Source organism: Berkeleyomyces rouxiae, assembly GCF_048999995.1.
Source record: "Berkeleyomyces rouxiae strain 22BRR77 chromosome Unknown BrBRR77_ptg000002l, whole genome shotgun sequence".
In the NCBI taxonomy this organism is placed as follows: Eukaryota; Fungi; Ascomycota; class Sordariomycetes; order Microascales; family Ceratocystidaceae; genus Berkeleyomyces; species Berkeleyomyces rouxiae.
In genome coordinates, this window is record NW_027396492.1 from 316,294 (window position 1) to 339,901 (window position 23,608).

General features: G+C 50.7%; 8 protein-coding genes across 8 annotated transcripts; 5 read left to right on the top strand and 3 right to left on the bottom strand.

Annotated features, from left to right (window-relative positions):
- Positions 1 to 157: 157 nt before the first annotated feature.
- Positions 158 to 1,544, bottom strand: BROUX77_001624 (uncharacterized protein; the record flags this gene model as incomplete). Its single annotated transcript, XM_073746074.1, has 2 exons — positions 158 to 1,105; positions 1,209 to 1,544. 2 exons carry the CDS (start codon positions 1,542 to 1,544, stop codon positions 158 to 160), a joined length of 1,284 nt encoding a protein of 427 aa, XP_073606706.1.
- A 6,069-nt stretch (positions 1,545 to 7,613) lies between these two features.
- BROUX77_001625 (uncharacterized protein) lies at positions 7,614 to 10,076 on the top strand (the record flags this gene model as incomplete). Its single annotated transcript, XM_073746075.1, has 1 exon — positions 7,614 to 10,076. The coding sequence occupies one exon, from the start codon at positions 7,614 to 7,616 to the stop codon at positions 10,074 to 10,076; it is 2,463 nt and encodes an 820-aa protein (XP_073606707.1).
- Positions 10,077 to 10,838: 762 nt separating this feature from the next.
- On the top strand, positions 10,839 to 11,742 carry BROUX77_001626 (uncharacterized protein; the record flags this gene model as incomplete). The annotated part of the gene is made up of 4 exons (XM_073746076.1): positions 10,839 to 11,024; positions 11,095 to 11,130; positions 11,199 to 11,590; positions 11,658 to 11,742. The coding sequence occupies 4 exons, from the start codon at positions 10,839 to 10,841 to the stop codon at positions 11,740 to 11,742; spliced, it is 699 nt and encodes a 232-aa protein (XP_073606708.1).
- A 914-nt stretch (positions 11,743 to 12,656) lies between these two features.
- BROUX77_001627 (uncharacterized protein) lies at positions 12,657 to 16,206 on the top strand (the record flags this gene model as incomplete). Its single annotated transcript, XM_073746077.1, has 2 exons — positions 12,657 to 12,871; positions 12,984 to 16,206. The coding sequence occupies 2 exons, from the start codon at positions 12,657 to 12,659 to the stop codon at positions 16,204 to 16,206; spliced, it is 3,438 nt and encodes a 1,145-aa protein (XP_073606709.1).
- A 552-nt stretch (positions 16,207 to 16,758) lies between these two features.
- On the top strand, positions 16,759 to 17,958 carry BROUX77_001628 (uncharacterized protein; the record flags this gene model as incomplete). Its single annotated transcript, XM_073746078.1, has 2 exons — positions 16,759 to 17,086; positions 17,183 to 17,958. The coding sequence occupies 2 exons, from the start codon at positions 16,759 to 16,761 to the stop codon at positions 17,956 to 17,958; spliced, it is 1,104 nt and encodes a 367-aa protein (XP_073606710.1).
- Positions 17,959 to 18,467: 509 nt separating this feature from the next.
- Positions 18,468 to 19,802, top strand: BROUX77_001629 (uncharacterized protein; the record flags this gene model as incomplete). The annotated part of the gene is made up of 4 exons (XM_073746080.1): positions 18,468 to 18,495; positions 18,581 to 18,835; positions 18,933 to 19,667; positions 19,735 to 19,802. 4 exons carry the CDS (start codon positions 18,468 to 18,470, stop codon positions 19,800 to 19,802), a joined length of 1,086 nt encoding a protein of 361 aa, XP_073606711.1.
- A 242-nt stretch (positions 19,803 to 20,044) lies between these two features.
- BROUX77_001630 (uncharacterized protein) lies at positions 20,045 to 21,634 on the bottom strand (the record flags this gene model as incomplete). Its single annotated transcript, XM_073746081.1, has 1 exon — positions 20,045 to 21,634. One exon carries the CDS (start codon positions 21,632 to 21,634, stop codon positions 20,045 to 20,047), a length of 1,590 nt encoding a protein of 529 aa, XP_073606712.1.
- Positions 21,635 to 22,105: 471 nt separating this feature from the next.
- On the bottom strand, positions 22,106 to 23,245 carry BROUX77_001631 (uncharacterized protein; the record flags this gene model as incomplete). The annotated part of the gene is made up of 2 exons (XM_073746082.1): positions 22,106 to 22,792; positions 23,006 to 23,245. 2 exons carry the CDS (start codon positions 23,243 to 23,245, stop codon positions 22,106 to 22,108), a joined length of 927 nt encoding a protein of 308 aa, XP_073606713.1.
- Positions 23,246 to 23,608: the final 363 nt, after the last annotated feature.

The window sequence follows — 23,608 nt, forward strand, 5'->3', positions numbered from 1 at the left end:
TTAAAATACGGCTTTATGTAACGATCATTAACTTCTTGTATAAACCCCAATGTATGGTGCGTAAACGTAAACCCCAGGAACACATGTTTTTTGTAACCAAACGCCAAACTGCCACAGCCGACAGTCTACAATCTATAACTACAGCGTATCTGAAGGTCTACTTCTTCTGTGTCTTGCGCTGCTCATTGACCAGCTCCCACAGCTCCTCGTTCTCCTTTCTCAATGCCTCCTCGGCTGACGTCTCAAGCTTCTCCTCTTGCATGGCCAGAACGGCACTTTGCAGCGCGTCAGTCGAAAAGCCCGTCTCGGTCAACATGTTCTCGAAACGGCTCTTAGGCGCAATGGTAGTCTTGATCTGGGATGTCAGGGTGTACAGGCGCTCAACCTGCGTCGGCTTAACAATGGTCGCAGCCCTCATTGTCGCCGGCACGGCATCCAGAATGGGCATAAAGGTTAGGTTTGTGATTGATGCGTTCAGGTCAGCCAGCTCAGCAGGGTGACTGTTGTCAGTCAGTGACCACTGTAGGATCTTTCCGCGCGTGTGGCCGGTGATGAGCGTGGTTCCGTCATAGCTCACAGCCATAGTCTGCGCAGGTCCAAGCTCAGTATCAGAGTTACCCAGAGGTTGGCCCACATTCACAGCAGCCGATGCGTGCTCTTCACTATGGGGGCCAACAAGCGGTCGCGGGCCGAACATGTCGACCATGAAGAGCTCACCGGCATCGGTAGTAGCAAAAATAGCACGGGCCGAGGGGTCAAGCGAGACACATATCGGCGTAGATGCGAAGAGCAGTGTACGCAGGGCATCACCTGTCGCATAGTTCCAGATGATGATGGTCTTGTCCTTGCTAGACGACACACAGATACTAGTTTCGGGATTGGCACTTGCGCCAGCTGAAAGCCCAGTAATGGAGCCACGGTGGTTAGACAACACGCGGTCCGGCTCTTGCTCTGCAGTGCTGTCGAGCTCAAGCATGCGTGCGGTAGACCACACGTGGACATTGGCATCGTCGGAGCCCGTGAGGATATGATAGGGTGCGGTTCCAATACACGCGATGGGTTGAACGTGGCAAGGTGGGGTTGTTACTTGGCGGCCAGTGCAGGTCTAGAAGGAAATGGAGGGGTGGTGTGTTAGTCAGAGACAGAGAAGCAAAATAGAAGAACGTCAAGTAGACCAAATTAAGACATGAGTAAGAAGCGAGACTTACCTCCCACAAGATCATACGACCCTCAGTAGTTCCAAGCACCAGTACTTCTCCCACCAGGGCTATGGCCGTGATGCGCTCAGAAAAGGCTACCAAAGCCTCCTGATTGCCACGCTCTCGCGAGTACACATGCACATGAGCCTTGTTCTGCTGAGCGGTAAAAATATGTGTAGGGCTGACAGCCATAGCATTCACAGGCGCTGAGCTCCTCTTCAGCACACTGAGGGCTTGTAGTTGTGGCGCCAACTGGTAGGTGTAGATGCCAGCGTCCTTGGACACGGCAGTATTGGATGCCAGCGGCGGGCCGCACACGGCGACGGCGAATTGCTCGGTAAGCATGGTGTTGCAAATGTATGGATATCGGTAGGAGAGAAACGGTGACAAGGCGGTAATCTCCGCTCGGTCCAGCTAGCTTTCTAGCTGACGTACTGGCACACTGTGATCTATAACCCCACACGCGGAGAACAGTCTTATGAATCTCGACGACGTATGCTATCCCTAGTGTTGTGACTCGGGCTCGAGTCTCACGACTTGGTGGACGCACAACTCAGACAAATATGAGACACCAGCCGATCGTATGATGCGCAGCGGCGGAAACGAGACGCTGATTGCTTTTGCGATCGTCCAGTCCCTTGAACGCCTCCAGAAGAGATCACCTAGAGTGGCAAGTAAAAGCTCGCCGTCTGGATATTCGTTTTGTCTCAGGCGTTATGGTTAGAGCTTTAGTCTCGTTGCAGGCTATCAAAATTGAGGCGCAAATATATGCTTAACACCAGACTGTATCAAAGAGAAGGGAAGAGCCTGAAAAAGCGAGTCTGTGGCGCAAAGCTTTTGGCGGCGCAGAAAATGAAACTGAGAATTTTCTTTTTGTTTGTTACTTGACTTTCACTTAATGTTGTACAGCTCGTGATAGAAAAATTGCTGCACGGGTTGCATATGCGCCTATCAGCTGGCGGCAGCTGTCTCCTCACTAGGTAATGCATTCCAGTACTTGTCGTTAGTAAATTTTTGCAGTCAAATAATAGGTCACGTCCCCGTAAGTTTAGTAATGTATACAGAGTCATAACCCTAATAAGCTTCCGCAAAGCAGCCAATCATCTTACATTCACTTGGTCTCCCTTCGAAGTCCTCTTTCTATTGCGCTATAATTCAAAAATGCATCAAGTCGTTCGTGTGCAACTTGTTCTTCCTTTTTCCTCGCGTCATGTGTTGTTACTTTCTTTTTCCCATTCTTATCCTTCACACCACGTCTCTCCCTCTCTCCACGTTCATGTCTCAGTAATAACCCCTACAGGGAGACTATACCACCCGCTCCGAACTTGCAGGCAGGGCTTCTTTCGATGAAGAGTACGTCTTGCTTGGTCTTGTTTTCTTGTTCGGTCGAAAATCCTGCAAAACTCTTGTTTGACTTTTCTGTCGTCTGTTATTGTACCTTGTTTTGTTCTAGGGCAGCCCCCATGTGCATTTCTTTTTTTCATAAGCTCATTGTCCCGTAAGCGAAGCTTTCATTGGGGCCCATCAAGGGCCTTGGAAATTGGGTGAACAAATAAGCACAATTATCTTCCCTTTCTCTTTTTCCCTTCTTTGTAGGTGTGTGTATGTGTGTGTGGATGTCGGGTATGAGTAAACGAGAAACATTGACTTTACTAGAATCACAAGCTCCAAGTAAAAACCCCAAGACCCTCGCCTCGCCATGACTTCTTTTCCCCTGAACGCCACGAGAAATTCCAGAGACTCGGGAAGGTCAGTGGTTTGATTGCGAGTTTGACCAGTACCTTGAAAAGGACATGAGATGAGAAATGAATGGACGAGGAGAAAGCGGTGACACTATATGAGATGAGTTTCAAGATCTAAGAGTAAGAGGAGGCCTAGGCCCGGATCGAGGCCGAGAGCTAACCGAAAAGTACATACAATAACTACATAATTGATATCTGAATGTATGTAAATATGTATGTACAGTAGTGCGAGGCATCTAAGAACATGCATATGTTAGTACAGACATGTCAGTGCCAGAAGATATACACAGACATTAAGCAATGCCGACTAGTGTACCGTCTGTGCATTAGTTAAGCTACCTCAAGGACGTCGTCCTGTTTGTCATGTCAATCCATCGAGATGCTGAGACGACCGGGTCAGTGCAAAAGACTTCGTCTCTATGTGTTACACGTAACTGTGTGATTGTGTACATCGCACCTAGCCTTTCTTTTTTCCTTTTTGCCTAGGTGTTTCCTCCCCAACGCCTTGTCTTGCTGAGTGCCGAATTTTCAGGGCCAGCAGGACACGTGGAAAGTGCAAAGGGATGCCTGCTTGTAAGCAGCCAAGTCGAGGCGAGCTGAAAAATACCGACATACACATCGTGTATGTATGTGTGTGTAGTACTCTGATTGAATGCTTATGTCAAGACTTGTCAGTACTTGTGATCGTCGCCGACATGGGCAAAAGCTAGGGGAGTAGTGCCAGCTCGAGAATAGAGCTGGGCTGACCGGCTGGCCGGCTGGCTAAGGTTGCTGGCAATCAAGTCCCGATGATGTGCAGAGGTTTGGATGTGTATATTAAGCGGGTGGTACTTTAATAGTTATTAATCTCGTGCCCTCATTCTTAATTATATCTTCATGATTCACAGTCATGTCCTTTGGAATACTACTCTAATAGGGCTTGTATAGGGTTGTGCATTTGCATATCTATGTGTATTGCATACTGCATGCATCTGTAACACGAACACATCACAAACACACTGAGTCGATCCGGGGATTAGTGATGTTCAACTCAGGGTGTTTGTGATTAGATGCACGTCCCTTCTCGTCTTATTAAGTCCAAGAAGAGCTTATCTCTCTTGCCCCCATATTACCGGTTCATGTTGATTCCCGTCCCAATATAACCTGCACATTCAAAAGTGAGGGCCCCGCCCGGGTCCGGCGGCTCACCCATTCAATCAAAAACCTTCACCAGTGACTGAATATATATATATTGTTTCTACCAGAGTAGCTAGCAAAAAAGGAAACCAAGTAATCAATATGATGAAAGAGGGCCCGTGCTAAGTCGAACAAAAAAAGAAAGAAGCCAATAACATGCCCTCGTTTGGTGCCTTCCAACTTGAGACTTCGTATCTTTTTTCTTTTGTCACACGCCGTCTTTTTTTGAAGCACCATTACAACACTATGAAGGGTTGTTATAACCCTGGTCGGACTTAGCTTTTCGAAGGGAGTTCTTACATGTGGCTACAGGTAGGCTTGCTGTAGCTAGTATCTTGAAAGTGTAGTTAGTTATTGGATCACACATGTATACGTGTGGTGCTACGTTGCCTAGTCTTTTGCTCACCAACTGGCTTGATTGTAGCTCTACCTTTCAATGGCTGCTACCCTTCATCTTGATATGTTTGTTCGTATGTACGCAAAGTTAGTTAGTTATAGTTACGCAAGTACATACATGTGTATGTGCATACATGTGCCCCAACATGCCCATACTGTACAAGCATTACTGAGTCCCTTGCATTTACTGAGAACCCTGAGATGCTTGTGCACATACAAGCATAGCATAACTATAACCAGTGCCTGAGAGAAATATATCACGCTACAGTTATGTACACATGTGGAGGCGGATGTGTATGCGGTTGCAAACTTGACAGGTCATTCATTACCACCGCTCGTCATCGCCCGTCTGGGCCTTCTGGTTCTCTCCAAGAGATCAAAAGCCTACCCAAGGGCAAGCTGGCCTTCCTTGGTGCTATTGGGCGGCTATCCCTCGCATTGAGCGCTTAGGGGGCATCGGGCCTTGCCCACAGGCCGGTGGGGGTCTGGATGCACGGCTGAGCGCCAGGCGGAACTTGTTTATTCGCGGGAGAAAGAGGGAGCGGGCACTTTATTGAATGCTTACATGTGCTCGCCTTGCCATGTGCTCGTGCTTGTCAGTCTTACAATGTCTCGTCTTAGCATCACAACTGTATATAACTAGTTGACAAGTCAAAGTCATTAGGCATGTGCATCTTGTGTGGGTACCAGGAGAAAACGTGGGTGGAGGGAGGTAGGTACCTCCAATTTGTATGCACATTGTATAGTCCTTTTAGGTACCGCTCACAGGTCAGACTTTGGGCTGGTTTCTTTTTTGGCAGCTTCCTCATTCTGTTTCTATTGCAACCATCCTTCCTGCTTGTTGAAGCTGCAAGCTCCAAATAACTCGACGCCAGATTCTGCAGGGAAAGACCGGAAAAGCGAGTAGATAGATATTCTTTTTCCTTCTCTTTTGCGCGTGCATTTTTTATCTGCCTTCCCTCTTTGCATCATCCTTCCTCTCTTCCTCACGCAAGGGCGTCTAAAGAAGGGAGGCTGGCTGCAGAGGAAGGAATCTGGTGGAAGGAAAAAGGGTAACGTCCAATCATGTTGACGGAAAGCTTTCCATTTAGCGAGTAGCTGTCCAATGTAGTATCTAGGTAGTCACCAACTAGTTAGCTAGTTACTCTATCTATCTGAGCAAGTACATGCATAACTACGTATTTGCAACTAACTACTTGAGCCTGTAACTATGTGTGTATGCATATGTATGTATGTATCTGGGTATATGTAATTGCCATGCCATCGCGGCCGGCGAAACCAGGAGTTGCTTCTTTCTTCACATCCGTCGAGACGTGTTCCTCTTCTTTTCGCTGGCTTCTATATTACCTACGGGCCCCCTCTTCCGATTTGCGTTTTTCTTCATCTGCCCAGCCGTAATCATCTTTTTTCCTCCTCTTTTCTTTCCCACGCTTTTACTCTTTGCCACATCCATCTTATCGTTGTCTCACCATTGGGACGGACACTCAAAGCTATCAATCGTGAGTAAGTTGTGCTTGATTTATACCTTGCTTTTGTATTTTCTCCTGCTGCTTTTCTACACAGCCAGCCTATTTGTACAATTGCACACATCTACAATTGTATCACCCTCCAATCCTCCAGCCTAATAGCCCAGGTGCCTCTCTCATCTGCCTAAGCACACGCAGAAGCACAAGCCCACAGTTATGTTTGTGCCTGCGTCTATATCTGTGATGTGATAGTGCGTGTAACTGTGGCGTGTAACTGTGCCTGTGTTGCTGCTCACTGAGGCTCGCCACTTTTGTTGACACGGCCACCCACATACAAGCCCCGTCAAAACTCCCTACTACTAGCAGCCTCTGTCTCTTTTTTGAGCCATTCTCGAACTCCCATTAATTCAATACTTTTCTTGGCTTCACATTCGCTTGTTCTCTTCCGTTCCCCCATCCTCATTTTCTTCTCCTCTCACAAGCTTCTGTGCCACGACCAGGATCTCGGTCTTGAGGCCCTGGCTTGCCCGGACTAACACCCACCCACTTCTATATCCTCTTATCCTGCTCGTGTTGACATTACGGCTTTCTGTTGGCCTCTATTGACGTCGAAACTGCCTGCCAAACGGTATTTCTTACACTAACAACTGCTTACCTTTTCACTGTTATTTAGTAAACGATAAGACGTCCACAAGTCACAGTGCACAACACCAGTTTCGACGCCATCCTCACTGGCAATTCTACACAGGCTATCACAAGCACGACAACGGACCACCATTGGCTATATATCCCAAACAGGAAGCCCATGCCTGGGAATGGAGTAACACGGCATCTAGCAGCCTATTGTCTTCTTTTTTTTCCACGTTCCGTGCCTTTGATTTCGCCTATTTCCTGGACGCCTGCTGAAAACCCGATATACCGGCTGTATTCTGATACTATTTCTTGGTCATCTTTCTCTCTCTCTCTCGTCACACTGTTGTGTGTTCTATCGTTGTGTTGTTTGGTCTTTCCATACGTCTGCACTTGACACATCGACACACATCCCACATAGAAAAAAGCGAGGTAGACTCTCAAGTGGCATTCTCTGCCTACCTGCATGCTTTGTTTCATCTTCTGCAACTTGCGCAGAAACCCGCCCTCGTTTTGACCGCATCTTGTGTCCGTTGCTTTTATACTTTTTTTCTCTTTTTTCTTTGACTATTTTGCTTCTCTTTTCTCCCCTCTCTTATACATGCCCCGGTCCGTAGCTATTTTCTCGGCAACATCGCCCATATTGGAGCCTCTCTCGGCCTGCTTAAAACTTATCATACAGCCTTCTTCAACCACTTAAATTCACATCCTAGTCGTCTGTGCTTAGGCTTTTTCTTCTCTTTTCTCTTTGAATAATACCTCCCTGCCTTTTTTTTGGGTCGGTTATTTTTCAAACCTCCATCCTAATTCTGTGAGCACAACCCGTCTAACATCGTGGTTGGCTCTAATCCTTGAAACCTTGCCAGAATCCTATTGCATTGAGCTTTCTTTTTCCGTGGATATAGATTGTTTGATATCTGCCCTCTTTTTTCTTCCTTTTTCTTCTTCGTCACCTTTATCCTTTGATCTTCATATCAAATCTCTTGATACTATCCATTCCCGTCATGCCCCTTTCTACTCTGGCTAGCCACATAGGCCTGGACATGGTGGATATGGATATGGATATGGACGCTGTCGACTCAATGCTATTTGGCAACTTACCCGAGATGTTGGCTCAGGATTTAGAGCTCTCCAGCGATGTGTTTGTCTCTAAGAACATGACAGCTGGACACCCACAGTCTTCGCTAAGTTTAGAATCTCGGCAAGCTGCCGCTGAAGCCTGGGAAGATGATGCCGAAGACGACGCCATGGTACCGCCACCGATAGCCTTGCCTTTGGCCAGCTCTAGCTTATACGAGGTAATGCTGCGGGTCAAGTCTTTGGGTTCCATTTCTGAGGCTAGCTCCGTTCAAGAGTCCATTGCCATGCTTCGCAGTATGAACACCCCCGACTCACTACGCGACGACTGTGCCGCTACTTCGACCTTTGCACCATTGCCCGCACATATGCCTGTAACCGTATCTGCAGTTACCCAGCGAGACGATGGAAGCATAACTGAATCAGTTTATAGCTCAAGCTCGCTCGACATTTCCATGGAGCCTCCCATCATTCGTCTAAGCCAGTCCAATGACACTTCAATGGGCTTCAATCATTACACCCTTTCACCCTCTATTTCTCACATCGCCACCGACAATACCCCAAAATCAATTCCTCTCAGATGGTCTGTTTTTGGTACAGAATCCGCCATTTCTATTGTTTCACAAAAGAGTGATCCTGACACCAGCTGGATTGACGATTCTGATAACGATGAACAAGACTCAACCCCCAAAGGCGGCCAACAACCCAAACTCTCTATGCCCCAATGCCCCCTCCCAGAAAAACGTCATTTGCTTGCTTCTCATTCACATGCGCTTGCTAGCCCGCCAGCCACACCACCTAGAGCAAATAGCCCCGAACTCCATCTCCTTTATGAACCCTTCATAAACTGTGAATCTATTCCCCAGACGCCAATTTCCCCTCCTCTACATCCTCGCACTTCCCATCTACCACCATCACGGGATACTCTTCCCCTCCAGCGCGCTCAAAGCATGCATTCATCCAAGTATCAGCAGACCAACAGCGAACATGTTGCAACTATTTCACGGCCATCATCCAGACCGTCTTGTAATCCTTCTCGTTTGAGAGATTCAGCTTTTACAGCTCCACGTCAGGCCAGTAGCACCATGTCGATTGACTTTGACGATTCAAGATTCTATTCTCACATCCAGGAACAACATCGGCCGTTCTCTCAAAGCGCTGATGAATATGAACGGCATCTTATTTCTCCGACATCAGCTAGAAACCTAACCGATGCCATGTATCTTGAGGATGATGATGACGATGCTGACTGTCAGAACAAGCCATCGTTGCTGCAAAAAAGAATATCTTCTAACCCTCAGTTGAGAAGCTTTTTGTCTACTCCACAAGAACCCTCGAGATTAAACACGCCGGATTCGTGGGTGCATCCAAGCTACACCTTTGAGGCTTCTCAGCTTCCCCTCCCTTCGGCACCTGTTCAGGCATGGATTGAAAACCCCACTGAGAATTATGTTGCTTCTACCGAGGAGCGGAGGGTAGGTCTTCCACTCCCTCCAGATGTTGCGGACACTCTAAGAGTCAACATTGCTTGTTTCCCGGATACTATGCTTTCAACATCAAGTCTGACGATTGAAACTATACGATCCTACTCCCGCAAACTGAAACACGGCCCCTTGGTGAGCCGCAGCAAAATTATTTCCCAACCTGCTCTTACCCATCATGGCCGCAAATGGCGGTTGTCCCGGGCTCTAGGATCTCTTCGGAGTGGAAACAGCTCCCGTTCTGGGCCATCTCCCTTACACGAGATACCCCCAGTTGGAGGGTCAACGATGAGCCAAAGTGGCAATCCGTGGATGGCACTACGCAGCGTATTTCCCGGTGCATCTGATTATCTCTGCGATGCGTTATATGCACATGTCCTAGCCTACAACTATATTTCGAGCCTGTGCTGCCGTCACATCCCTACCCCTCTAGCTTCGCCTTCGCACTCGACCCCATCATCGGCTCATTCAAACATTAGCTTCAGATTACAGAGCTCTGGCTTCAGCCACTCTCGCCAACACTCGTTCTCAGACGGCCCCAGTGACATTCCCAAGAAGGCTGCTCACCTTTTAGGCCTAGATGCTCCATTATCTGATATTCGCTGCAACTCACCTGTCCCATCCTCTGGTAGCGGCTCCAATAAAAAGAAGTCTAAGATTGGAAGTCAAGCAATAGGATCTAATCCCTTTACACTACCAACTTCATTGGGCTCACAAAACCAAGGCTTGGATCAAGCCATGAGTGAGTTACAGGTTGGACTTTCGAAATGCATTGCGCGACTGGTGGTCACCATGCGGGGAAATGTGCAGGATGCGGGCTATTCTGACCTGGTAGAAGAGACGATGGAGGTTGATCCTCTTCTGTTACGCTCGCTTAATGAGATTGTACGCCGCTGCGAAGAGTCGTGATGACAGGTTTATAGCTCATCTTTGCCCTCTTTTTTCTTTTGTCTATTCCCTTGTCTTGGCGAATTTCTTTTTTTATGACAATGCAGCGCGAGGACTCAACTTTGATAGAATATCACACGCTCTTTTTGTTTCGTTTTCTTTGGGTTCGCAATAGCGAATCTCACATGTACCTAGGAGATGAAGCTACACGAAATATTAGGGCCTTTTGTTATCACCATTACACAACTACATCACAAAAGAACATTGCAAATTATCAACATATAACAACCAAATAAACCCGTAGTTAACTAGGTACTCATAAAACGAAACTGTGACGCACTCAGACAACAAAGCAAACAGTTGGTTGGTGCAATTTGGGGTCGACACATGGACAGAATGGTATTGTATGTCGATGCAAGAGCTAACAAATGTTTGATTACAGGACGAAGCCTCCGGGTACAACCGAGAAACATGGCAACTGATATGCAGGTAGGCAGTATAATGTTTTATTGAGGCATGTAGCGCTTTGTCGTCATAGTGAGCCACATTGGAAGATGTGGGGAAGCTTGGTGTTGTCTTTTGATCAATATCCTATGTATTACATAATACAGCCAGTACATGCATAAGAAGATGGGCTCTGATCGATCGGCCTAACGATTCGTCTTGGCTACGTCATCCCACTCACTGGGCGTCTCGCGTTGCTAGAATCCTATTGTACACCTTACCTGTATTCCTTCTTTTTAGGTTATCTGACGTTCTTTTTGATAGGGAGTATTCGCAAACATGTCCGGACCTGCTCCCCTCGTCGTGCCCGCTGTCGGCAGACATACAGCCACAGTCATCTTCTCTCACGGCCTGGGCGACTCGTGTGCTGGCTGGATTGACGTAGTGCGCAACTGGCGCCTGCGCAGCAAGATGAGTGAGATCAAGTTTGTGCTTCCGAATGCGCCTACAATTCCGATTACATGTGTGAGTTTACGTTGGAGAGCAGAAGTATTCTGGTAGCAGAGACCCGTCCGTTACTAACAGACATGTGCAGAACGGCGGCTACCGCATGCCAGGATGGTTTGATATTGTAAGTCTAACCACGTGAAGATATATTGCCTGTTCATCAGATCTTGCAACTGACAAGTGGCACGGTAGGTAACCCTCAATGGGACATTGGAATCTCTGACTAGAGATGAAGACGAGAAGGGGATGCTTGCGACGCGGACCTACCTCGAGGGTCTAATCAAGCAGGAGATTGATGCCGGTATCCCGCCTGGGCGCATTCTGATTGGCGGCTTCTCGCAAGGCGCAGCTATGGCACTTCTCACAGGACTTACCGGCCAGTACCGGTTGGGTGGCATCGTGGCTCTGTCTTCCTGGCTGGTTCTCAGCGGCATGTTCAAGGACATACTGCGGACGGAAAACGTCACTACGCCTGTGTTCATGGGCCATGGCTCCGAAGATCCGCTCATTCCCCCAGAGTTCAACGACCTGTCGCGCGATAAGCTTCAGGAATTCGGTGTCCAGATCGACCACAAATCATACCCGTAAGTTGATATTATTGCCGAAAGGGAATGTTTTTTGAGTGTAAAATGAGTGCTGATACTACTATAGGATTGGCCACTCTATTTCCGTGGAAGAGATCGAGGACGTCAGCAATTTTATGGAGAAGACTCTGATGTCGTCGGGCACGTCGTAAAAGATGTGTCTGAGTGCAACTCATTGGTCAGGGTTATCTTGGAAATGGGACAAACATGTTCCAGTAAGGGTTAGTTTTGCACATATCCGCAAAAACGCGTTTAGAAATGAAGAAATAAGAAAGTCATTCACATATTTCAAGGCTAGAATGACGAGCCCAGAGAAAGCTATGACCTTGATACGAAGAGAGGCAGCAGAATTAAGGCCCAAAGAGGATAGAGAGAGACCTGAGCGCTTTGCCCCTGGCCTCATGAATGAACGAGAGGAGGAGAACGGGAAGGGGAGGAATAAATCACATCAACTACAGAAAGTTGGAGGTTGTGGCCCAATGGGAGCTGGCTGTGCATCAATTAGGATATGCCTTGCCCATGTATCCATTGTATGTAGGTTGATGTAGGAGTATACACAGATATTGGTACTTGTAGCTAGCTCACTATCCTGTTCTTTTTTTTCTTGTTTTTTTTCTCTTGTTTTTTTTCCCTTTTTTTTCGTGTTGGTCCCGGAATGCCGGCCGCAATTACTTCGTTTTGTATCTTGTACACGCGGACGATTGGGTTGTTTCCCTTGCTGGAGAAAAATCCCAAAAAAATAATTGCTTTCCTTTTCTTTGCAATCTGGGGATCGTGTTACTTTGTTCTTGTCTTATTCTCGTTCATTTTTGAACTCTTGTTTTTTTGCTGACAATTTGGCCTGGATCCAACACACAGCTTCGCTCCTTCATCACCTCTCGTTTTTGCTTCCTTCTGTTTTGACCATATTGTTCCAACTCAGCCCCAGCCTTAGCCTTGCTGGCCTCCTGTTTGCCTCCTTTCACGTGTCGTGGCACTCCAGCCTAATTTTCTTCTTCCACTTGTTCTTTCTCCTTAGCCGCTCTCCTTATCGCCCATCGCCAGTTACCTCTGCGAGCGCTTCATAATGGAGGCCATAAAGCGCAAGTGTCGCCCAAAGCATCAAGTTCTAGTGCTGCGATGCTATCCTCGCGCCACCAAGGGCGCCGTTGATATCAAGCCCAATTCTAGTGAGCTCAGCTATCTGCTTTTCTACGCCACATCTCGCCGCTCTAAGATCCAGAAGATTGGCGCGTTCCTTGAGAAGCGTACAGCTCATGATGTGTGGCGCCAGCGCGTTGGGTGAGTTTTCGACTTTCTATTGTGTCTTGGTCGCATCTCGGCCGTCATCTTCCTCTCGCGTCACGCAAAACGACTAACCCCTCTTCCCCTCCCTTCTTTGCTACCGCTATAGCAATGTCCAAGTCACTCTCCAGATCCTCGCCGCTGTTATTGAAAAATCCCCGAAAGACCTGCCACTCATCGCCCCCTGTGTTCTTCGCGTTCTCGACTTGATCCTCGACTCCAAAGACATTGTTATGACCGAATCGTCCATACCGACTTTTCAGACCTTTTGCGCCCATCACGATGCCATCTCTCTCTTTGCCGACCAGGCCTACATAGACCAATATGTTGGTGTTGTCAAGAAATACACCGCATTGGCTTCGTGTGAGCAAACGCTTGCTGGAGCCAGTGTTCCTGTCACCATGAGATGGAGACATGTTGGCCTTGATGCCATCATGTGCCTAGCTTCTTCCGACGCGTTGTCCTCTCCGGTTGGTCGCCAGATCGAAAAGATTATGCCCATAATTCTTGAAAACCTATGGTCCGACAATGACGAATTCCTCGACGCATTGGTAGCTCGGATTAGAGTCGAGGAGAAGGAAGATGCCGATAGACTAGGCCGTCGTCGTTCCAGCGTTGGGACTATTCGCACTACCGATGGCAACCAGCCTGAGCCAAATCCGATAGTCGCTGCCGGAACTGCCGTTGACATTGATAAACTGGCCGAAGAGGACATTGGGGTGCTGGCCATGCAATGCCTCAAACAAATCTATGTGGTGCCCAACCGACTACAAATCAACACTGCAACCAAGTCACTGTTCAAGTTCATCGATTCGAAGGTGGCGCGGGGCGACACTCTAGTTGTTAGCCATGACCACAAAACCCCACCCAAGGACAGTGGCTGGGCTATTCGCATCTTTGGGCTTATTGCTCGCTGGGCTACTGTTCAAGACCGCTATGTCATTGTGGTCACAGCTATAGAAACGCTAGCACGTGATGCTCTAAAGCGTGAAAGTCTTACTGGAAACTTCGTGTTGGTCAGCATGATCGCCTCCCTGTTACGTTCAGACATTAACTTGATTGGCTTGAGTGTAATGGATGTCTTGGTTGGCCTGTTGCAGTACATGAAGAAAATTGCGCGTCTTCCAGATGAGCCCGAAAGGTCTAGCAACGATGCGGCGGTGAAAACCGTGGCACAGAAAAAGACCGAACTTTTAGTGAAGGTGCAAATGTGCATTGGCGGCCTAGCCACTCATATTTACTATGCAGACCAAATATCCGACATGATTCTCGCCCTGCTGATCCGTCTCCGGTCTGCTCGCTCCGGGAATCTGAATCATTCGCCACACGGTGAAAAAGAAAGCGACGATTCAGTTGATAATGCTACACCTACTGCCGCTACTGCGAACAAGCAATCCGGAAATGACTCTGCGGAGGCTCTTCAAACAGCCGAAACCTACTTTGTGTCTAATCAGGGGCGTATAGCTGCCTTGAAAGCTATCAAGGAGGTTTTGTTGATCGCGAATCCACAGAATCGCACGAGTAGCAACAAGACTCTTTCCCGAAACAAGGTCTCGATTCAGGTTTGGGAGGGCACTCATTGGCTGCTCAGAGACCCCGATGGCCAGGTGCGCAAAGCATATGTCGATGCTTTCAGTGTCTGGCTTGATCGCGAAACCACTAATGTCGACTCACGCGCTCACGACGACTTCATTTGGCAGCGCAACTTGATAGCAAAGCCTCGAGATGTTGGCAGCAACACCCCTGTGCATCCAAGCCGTAGAGCTGTCTCCATGGGAGTTTCGCGAGACTCTGTGCCTACTACCGCTGTTTCTCGGTTTTTGCAACTAATTCACCTTGCTGCCTATGACAATGCCTTGCAGCATATGGATTATGAAACCGACTTCTTACTTCTGCATGTCCTGCTCAGCAAGATGGCCTTACGCCTGGGCGTTAATGCCGTTCGCTTTGGTCTACCTATGATCTTTCGTTTGCAGGAGGACATCCTCGAGGTTGATGCTCCTATTCATAAAGTGCGTATTGGGTGTTTATGCCACGGCTACTTTTGGGCAGTCAAAGATAAGTTTGGCCTTGATCAGTCTATTGTAGGTCAAGCCATTGCCAATGAAGTTTCTAGACGTCGTAACAAACATTTCTGGATCGAGGGGCTTAACGTGCCTCCTCCGCCAGTTGAGCTTTGTGGGACCCCCGGACTGCCTCGTCCCCAGCCTCGAATGCCTATTCAGGAAATTGAGTCTGAGGCTCTACTCCCCTTTGATGATCGTCTTACTTTAATCGAAGCCATTGCTATTAGTTACCAAGATACAGGCGCTACTTCTTCCAGCCCCACAGCCTTTACAAGTGGAGAGCTCTTTTTACCAGTGGCCAAGCACCAGACATCTGAGAGCAAAGAGGATTCTCTTCCGGACTCTTTCCGTGAGCAGCTTCTAAGTGACTGGACCCGGGAGACTACATTACTGGGCGTTCAATCCGCCAGCACAAGCACCTCTGTGAATGGGTCTCGCACTGCTGGGTCTGGGAGACATCGCATTATGATCAACGGCAATGCCCATGCTCCCCCATCTCCTCGAGGTAGTCACCATACCAATGGTCGACCCATATCTAGTAACGGTGGCCTGCTGCCCACGCATAAGCAGCGCAAGAATAGTGTGCGGAGTGCATCACGTGCGCCTTCAGCCTCTAGTCGAGGTTATGTCGCATCTGTTGACCAGCTCAAGCAAGTTCTCTCTGGCCAAGCAATCACCGTCTCGCGAGCTGCACGAGCAGACTCTGATGAGGAATCTGAAAGCATGGTGAGCTTTGAACTCACGCCTTCTGAAGCGAGCTTTAATCCACTGGGTGTGTCGCTTCTGGACAATGGTGATGCGCACATGTCCAAGTCAAGCCTGGCACGCCCCGGCTCTCGTGGTTCAAAAGGATCTCGCGGCTCTGGTACTGCGCTCCCGCTGTCTCTGAATCCAACCCGACCTACAAGCTCTCTCCGCCGGAGCGTTGATGAGGCGTCTGATCCTGAGCATACCGAGCGCAGCGAAGTGCCCCCAGTCCCGCCGCTACCGAAACTAACTACTAGCTTCTCACCTACTACTACAAACCGCAACCATACTGACTCTGAGGGGGGTAGCATCTTGCGCACGTCGTCTCTAAGCAGCCACATCGGGGGTACCACACGCCGAGCACCGCGCAGCCGCAACGGCACAATGAACACAGACAGCTTCAATGCCGCTAACTCGGACGCTGCGGCTAGTACACTCAATCTGCAGGATCTATTGAGCCATATTGATAGTCGTACAGGAGAGTTGAGTCTAGGTGGTGTCACGCGACCTCCCTACTGAGAAGGAAATAGAGGAGTTTTTGCTCCTTCGGTTTCTTGTTGGATAGCCCCTTGGCAGAGTGTTTTGTGAGCAGTGTTTTGTGAGCCAAGTTTTGTCCCTTTCTTCTCTGGATCCACGAGAGTATTTGGCCTCTCATATATTGATTTGATGGCGCGCTGCGGTTCTTGGCTAGTTCTAAGTTTGATGGCGTTGTTGGCATTTGTGGGCTTGCAAAAAAGATTTTTGTTATTCATTTTCATAGAAGTAGCGACTGTCGTGGGGCTGGATCTCTTTTAGTCTACTCAATTTATTTCCTTGTTTTCTTTTCGCATTCTATCTGGTTGTTATCGTCAAGTCTCTGAACTGTGCTCGTGGATGATGCCCAGCAGCGGCCGTGTTGCACCAGGCTGATTAGTCATCGACCTTTTCCTATCCTGACGGTAATTGGTTTTCAGCCCCACCAAGCCTGCCAAGCACTTGGTCACCACCAGCCTTGCTGTGTCTATTTCCTCAGCTCCATTCCTGTGCCTATTACCCCCACCATCCTGTGGTAATTAACAGGGCGAACCAGCAATGGCCAATCTATTTTTTTCCTCACTCCTGCGGACCGCCGTCCCGCGGGCTCTGCGCCGGAGCCCCACGATCAGCACAACGACTCCTGCCGCTCTGATACACACCTCTACTAGCACTAACGCCGATGTCTCGCCGCTGATTGGCACCGGGCCGCCGCCCGAGCCCCCCGCTCCATCGCCGGAGCAGGTATCTGCACAGTCGCGTGTAGCGCGGCGCCGGCGCCAGGCCGAGATGCTGCGCGAAGCGCGCTCGTTCCGCACCGGCAGTGGTCAGGTCAAGACAGTCAAGAAGCGCTTCTGGCGGCACACAAGTGTCAAGGAGGTTGATGGTGAGTTGATGTCCCTTGGTTTCGGGCTAGGGAGATTCCTGTGCATGTATGCGGCTTTGAGATGCCACTGGGCTAACATGACTATCTTGCGCTTAGGCTCCCTCCAGATGTTCCTGGACTCCCGCCCGCTACGCCACCCGACGACCAAGGAAATCATTTGTCTACCGTCCACCAAGCATGCGCTTGCCACAGCACTTGCCATTGAATGGGATCAGCTCTCCAGCGCGCAGGACACAACCAAAGCGCACCTGCTGCCGTTGACTAGTCTTACGTGCCGGGCGCTCGATATTGCCGCGGACGATGCTGGAAGGGCGCCCACACTGCGCGCCGCCGCCCTGAGACTGCTCATGCGCTACCTGGACACCGATTCACTGCTGTGCTGGTCGCCCGAACCGCCGCCGGAGCTGCGCGAGCCCGGCATGACTTTGCGCGAGGCCCAGAGCGCCGCCGCCGAACCGCTAACGGCGTGGATGGCGGAACACGTGTGGCCCGGTGCACGCTTTGAGCCCGTGCTAGATGGCGATTCGATTATTCCGCGCCAGCAGGACGCGGCTACTCGCGCACTCGTAAGTGAGTGGGCAGCAGGGCTCAGCCCGTGGGACTTTGCGGGCCTGGAGCGTGCAGTGATTTCGGGCAAGAGCTTCTTGGTGGCAGCGCGGCTGTTGAGTGAGTGGTCGGTCAATGCAGGCGTGACGCTGGCCGGTGAGGCGCAGACTTTTACGGCTGACGAGGCAGCGCGCGTGGCCAATATCGAGGTTGATTGGCAGACGGCGCGCTGGGGCGAGGTTGAGGATACTCATGATGTGGAAAAGCAGGATATCCGCAGACATTACGGAAGTGTGGTGTTGTTGGTGTCTGGCACGAAAGAGTAGGGCACGGTGTGTAGACCGAGGGTGTATATTAGAATTTTCTCCAGAAATGGGGCTGTATAGTAGTTTGGTAGATTGTAAAGCAACGATATCTACGACTTTTACATGTCAAATCTTCAGTCTTTGTTGGTGTGCATGCGTCCGCCCATGATTATGGCTGTGATTAAGAAGTGAATCCTTCTGCTCGTGTAACCTACGAGCCAAAACCCTAACACCGAACCCTCCCAACCCAGAGATCACGATGACTCAGCATAGCGGTGCACCGGCCAAGGCCGTTCCGATTAGCGGCAGGCTTATCGAACCATGATAGTGGGGGGTGGAGAGACTGACGCATTTTTAGGCGGGTCCATGCTCTACCGGGCCTGTAGCGCAAGAGCAGCAGATGCTGTTAGTGTGGTTGAGTCACTGGGCAGAGGCTCTATGTAAATAACGGCCACCACCAGACGCTTGTCCTGCTTTTCCGTCTCCTTTGCCTCCTCAAAGCTCTCTCAACTCACCAAACCTCCTCTACCATGTCGCAATACCCCGTCAAGACGTGCGGTGAGTCGGCCCCACAGCCGCCTGTTCCTGTGCCTGGTGTCTCCTCTCTCTGCCGCCCTTGCTAACACCCAGCGCCTCGCTCTAGGTGTCCTCGGATGCACTGGCTCGGTCGGCCAGCGCTTCATTCTCCTACTGCAGCAGCACCCCTTCCTGAAGCTGCAGGCTGTCGGTGCCTCGCCCAAGTCGGCCGGCAAGAAGTACAAGGATGCCGTGCGCTGGAAGCAGGCGTCGCCGATCGGCCCTGTCGGCGACCTGGTCGTCAGAACCTGCAAGGCGTCCGAGTTTGCCGACTGCGATATTGTCTTCTCCGGCCTAAACTCTGATGTTGCCGGCGAGGTTGGTAAGTGACAGCCGCAATGGCTCCGTCGTTGCCCTGGGCCCAATGTCCACTCGGTTGTCGCCCTCGCTAACCGCGCGCTTTTTCTCGCCACGTGCAGAGGCCGAGTTCCGCGACGCCAACATCGCCGTCTTCTCCAACGCCAAGAACTACCGTCGCGACCCCATTGTGCCCCTCGTTGTGCCCACCGTTAACCTGTCGCATCTGGAACTCATCAAGCACCAGCGCAAGGTGCACAACCTGGACAAGGGCTTCCTTGTGTGCAACTCCAACTGCGCCGTCATCGGCCTCGTTATTCCCTTCGCCGCGCTGCAGGCTGCCTTTGGCCCTGTCGACACCGTCTCGGTCGTCACCATGCAGGCGGTGTCTGGTGCTGGATATCCCGGTGTCTCCTCCATGGACATGATCGACAACGTCGTGCCCTTTATCTCCGGCGAGGAGGACAAGTTGGAGACCGAGGCGCGCAAGATTCTCGGCTCGCTCAATGCCGACGCCACCGCCTTTGAGACCCAGGCTGGCCTGCGCGTCTCCGCTGCCTGCAACCGCGTGCCCGTGCTCGACGGCCACACGGCTTGCGTGTCGCTGCGCTTCGTCCAGCGCCCGTCGCCGTCGGCCGAGCAGGTCAAGGAGGCCATGCGCAAATACGTCAGCGATGCTACCACTCTGGGCTGCCCGTCGGCGCCCGAGCCTGCCATTGTTGTCTTTGAAGAGGAGGACCGGCCACAGCCGCGTCTGGACCGCAACATTTCCAACGGTTATGGCATCAGCGTTGGTCGCGTGCGCGAAGATGACAGCGGCATCTTTGACATCAAGTTTGTTGCGCTGAGCCACAACAGTAAGTTGTTTCCATTACCAAATCATGATAATCGAGTCAAAGAGAAGATTTTTAACAAAGAAAACAGCTGTCATTGGTGCTGCCGGTTCTTCCATCCTCAACGCCGAGGCCGCCGTCATCAAGGGCTACGTGTAGAGCCGTTTTTGATGGCGAAGAAAAAAAAGGAGACAGCAATATACTAGTATATACAGAAGAATATCAAAACTTGGCCAATGTACATCATACGAGAAAGGTCATTATTTTGTTTCTCAAGTTCCATGACGCCATCTTATCATCTTAACCTGCGAACTACCATGTAGCTAGTTACAGATAACTAGTTGCTACATACATACTAAGGGTAACTATGCATTCGACTACGTAAAATCCCCTTGACCTTCTCAACCCAAGAACTTGCGCAAATTATCACCAATATTTTTCAAATCCAACAAGAAGGTATCATGGCCAAACATACTCATCTCCTGCGTCAGCTCAAAGTGCGTCACATCGGTATTCCCAGTCAATTTCAGCGCATCCGCAATCTCCTTTTGCTGCCAGGAGGGGAACAAAATATCGCTCGCAGCACCCATCACAAGCGTCGGCGTGTTTTTCATCGCCGCAAGACCATTTACGAGGTCCTCAGGTGGGCCTCCATTGCTTGAAGCCGGTGCGCTTGCTGCAGATGACGGCTGCTCTGTGTAGGGACTTTCGGGCAGCGTCAAGCCACACGAGGCTCTATCGACCGGGAGCGTCTCGCCAGCCTCGAGTAGCTTCTCGCGTTCAGCACGGCGCGTCTCGCTTGCCTTTTGGTACTCGGCGCCGAGGTCAAATAGATCCATGGCCTTGCTCACATACAACAAGCTGTTAGGGTCATAGGTTAGACAGAATTTCTCGCCGGCATGGTCGAGATAGGTCTCAATCAAAAAGTCTGGGCAAAGCGCCGGCGGCTTCTGCGGATCGGCCCGGCGGCGACCGAAACGCAGCTCCCACTCCGGGCCTGAGCGGTATGTGACAGTGGCAATCTCACGCGCCAGCTTCATGCCAGCGTGCGGTGGTACACGGTTATAATAGAATCCGCGGTTCCATCTAGGGTCCATCATCAGCACTTGGCGCTGGGTATGGCGCATAGCAATGCTGTACGGATGTGAGCGCGCGCAGCCACTGATGCTGGCCACGCGGCTGACCCGGTCGGGGAACAGAACACCGGCAGCCAAGCTCTGCATGCCACCCATGCTAGAGCCGACGCTGGCGTACAGCGTAGTAATTCCTAGATCGTCAAGCAGGCGGAACTGTGCGCGCACCATGTCCTGAAGCGTCAGAATGGGGAAGCGAGTGGCATAGTGAGCCCCGTCAGCGGGGTCGATGCTCGACGGGCCCGTGGATCCAAAGCAACCGCCAATAACGTTTGTGCAAATGACAAAGTACTTGCCCGTATCAAGGGCGCATCCAGGACCAATAAACTTCTCCCACCAACCTGGCTGCGGGTTTGCAGGTGTCGAATGGGCGTGCGACGAGGCTGAAAGACCAGTGTGCAAAAGAATAGCATTGCTTTTGTCGGCGTTCAGCGTGCCCCACGTTTCATACGCAATGTCAAACTCGGGCAGCATGCCACCCCAGTCAAGTAGCAGAGCTTCAGAGCTGTGGAAGGTTTCGGTAGCACCGACCGTGTATGATGGCTCGGGGCCAGAGCTGTCGGCGGTTTTGGCTTCGAGTGTGGCAGAACGGGATTCCAGCTTGTCGAGACAAGGAAACGCCATGGCGGGGTTTGAAGCCGGAGACGGCTTGGCAGTCCGAGGCGACTTGGGCGTCCGAGACGGCTGTGCCGGTGGCGGCGAGAAGACCAATGGGGGGGCGGTGGTCGTGGAAGAGCGTCGGATCGTGGACGGAGTTTGGCCGGACTCAGCAGCCAGAGCCCGGCCACAAAGATGCAGAGGCCGGTTGCTGCTGAGGCGCAAAGCCTGCAGTACCACGGGAACGGTGCGGACAGGCATTGTGGGACTTTGGTTGGTCGCTGTGTGCGATGATGAAATGAAGACGGTCCAATGCGATGGATGTGTGAATGGAAAGAAAACAGTCAATGACAGGCAACAAAAAGTCTACGGCTTATACTTGACATCAAATGCAATTTCTAAGCTGCAGGACTAAGCAATGGCCGGAACCGCTTTGTCGCCGTATTTGTCTCATTGTGTGGCTATCGGGCTCTTAGTACGATGACGTGATCGGCGGTGATTTAAGCTAGGTCGAAGACGTGAGAGTTACCATCTTCTTGTACTCTTGTACGTACATACAGATTACTAATCAGCCAAGGTCGGAAATGTGGGCTCAGCATCTCTTTCTTTGCATCATCACGGACTAGGTATTCGAGCTCCGTGGAAGACCAAGGCCGGTTGGTCACCGAAGATTGAACATTTACAGCATATATAATCTGCTCTGCGGAATCTAACGCCAGCCTAGGGTTAAAATCAAAATGCCCAGTACACATCCACCGCCACACTCTCGACCTCGTTACGCCAGCCAGGGAACCTCGCCTTTGCCCACACCGTAATAATGTCCCCGGCCTGCAGACTCCGCACAAACTTGCCCGTTCCTGTTGTGAGGCCGCGGCCTTTTTGCTGCAGCTCTGTCGTAGCGCGTTTTGTGTCGGGTTCAATGTCGTCGTCCCAGCGCCACTCGATGCAGTGTTCTGTAGTCTTTCTGTTCGCGTGCCTGTTCTTCTGGATCAAGTTGTCATCGGGGATACTATGCCTGCCAAGATCCAGCCTAGTCACATCGCCGTCGATTAGTGCCTTTGGAATAACAGTGCGTGTATCGGCAAGGTTGTGAATATCATTGATCTGCTCGTCATCACCTTGCGCAAAGCGCTCCAATCCGACTTCGAACCAGGTGTATGATCCGGCATACTCATTTTCCGGCTCTCGGTAGTTGCTGCTCCAGCCCTGGTCGTGACTGCAGATGGTGAACACAATCTTGCGCACGGGACGGAGTAGCAGCGGCATCTCGGGGCCCAGTGCGGTGCGGAATGCAGCGCCGGTGCATAAAGCCTCGTTGGGATGCGCCGGCGGCGACGGTCGGTTATTCTCGGACCAAGTCTGGGGTGGCAGGGCGTCTTGGTCGGGATGCGTGCATTTTCCAACAATCCCAGTGCGTAGCTATCGACAAAAGCGCTGCTGTTAGCAAATGGGCAGCTGCCCGTACGGCTAACCAGGGGTATGACGTAAGGGGAAGCTTGTGGGGTAGTGCGCAAGAGAACCCGTCCCCAACGCCTCGCCTCACGGGACGAGGGAATCGCGAGACACGAAGAGAAGACATTCGTGACTATTACTGTCCGTGACTGTATGGATGCAGTGTGTCCAAGTACTCACCACAAGCAAGTTGCCATCGAAGCCAGGAACGTCGCTGTGACGCTGCATGACGGCATACGACTGGGACGTGCGCGCCTGCGAGCTGGGCCAGAACTCGCCCATGTCTAGGATTTGGTCAACAAGCTCCATCGGCAGCTTGAGCTCCTCGGTAAACAGCTCGCGCACTTCTAGAACGTCTTGGAGAGTGGTTCGGCGCTCTCGCGGGGGTGGGTCGGCGACTGTTGCGGCTTCGGATGCCATGTTTCTGGTTCTTCCAGAGAAGAAGTCGAGGGTGGCAAGTCTTGCGGCAAGATCAAAAAGTTGCATCATGATTCTGCGCGTGTTTTTACAAGTTTCAAAATGTCTTGTGTGTACACCTGGCTACGCAAACAGTTAGCTGGTAGCAAGGCTGTAATATTCCAGGTTGTAGTTATGGATGTATCTAGCGCTCATCCAAAATAGTAGCCAGAAGCTCCAGGGTAACTACCACTAGCAGACTTGGCTGGCCCTCTAGAAATACCTTCTGCTTACCGTCGATGGAAAATACTCACCGGGGCCTCCCATCCCAGCTCTTCAGGAAAAGTCTCTATGAGCCAAAGACTTGCTACCAGACCACATGGCGAT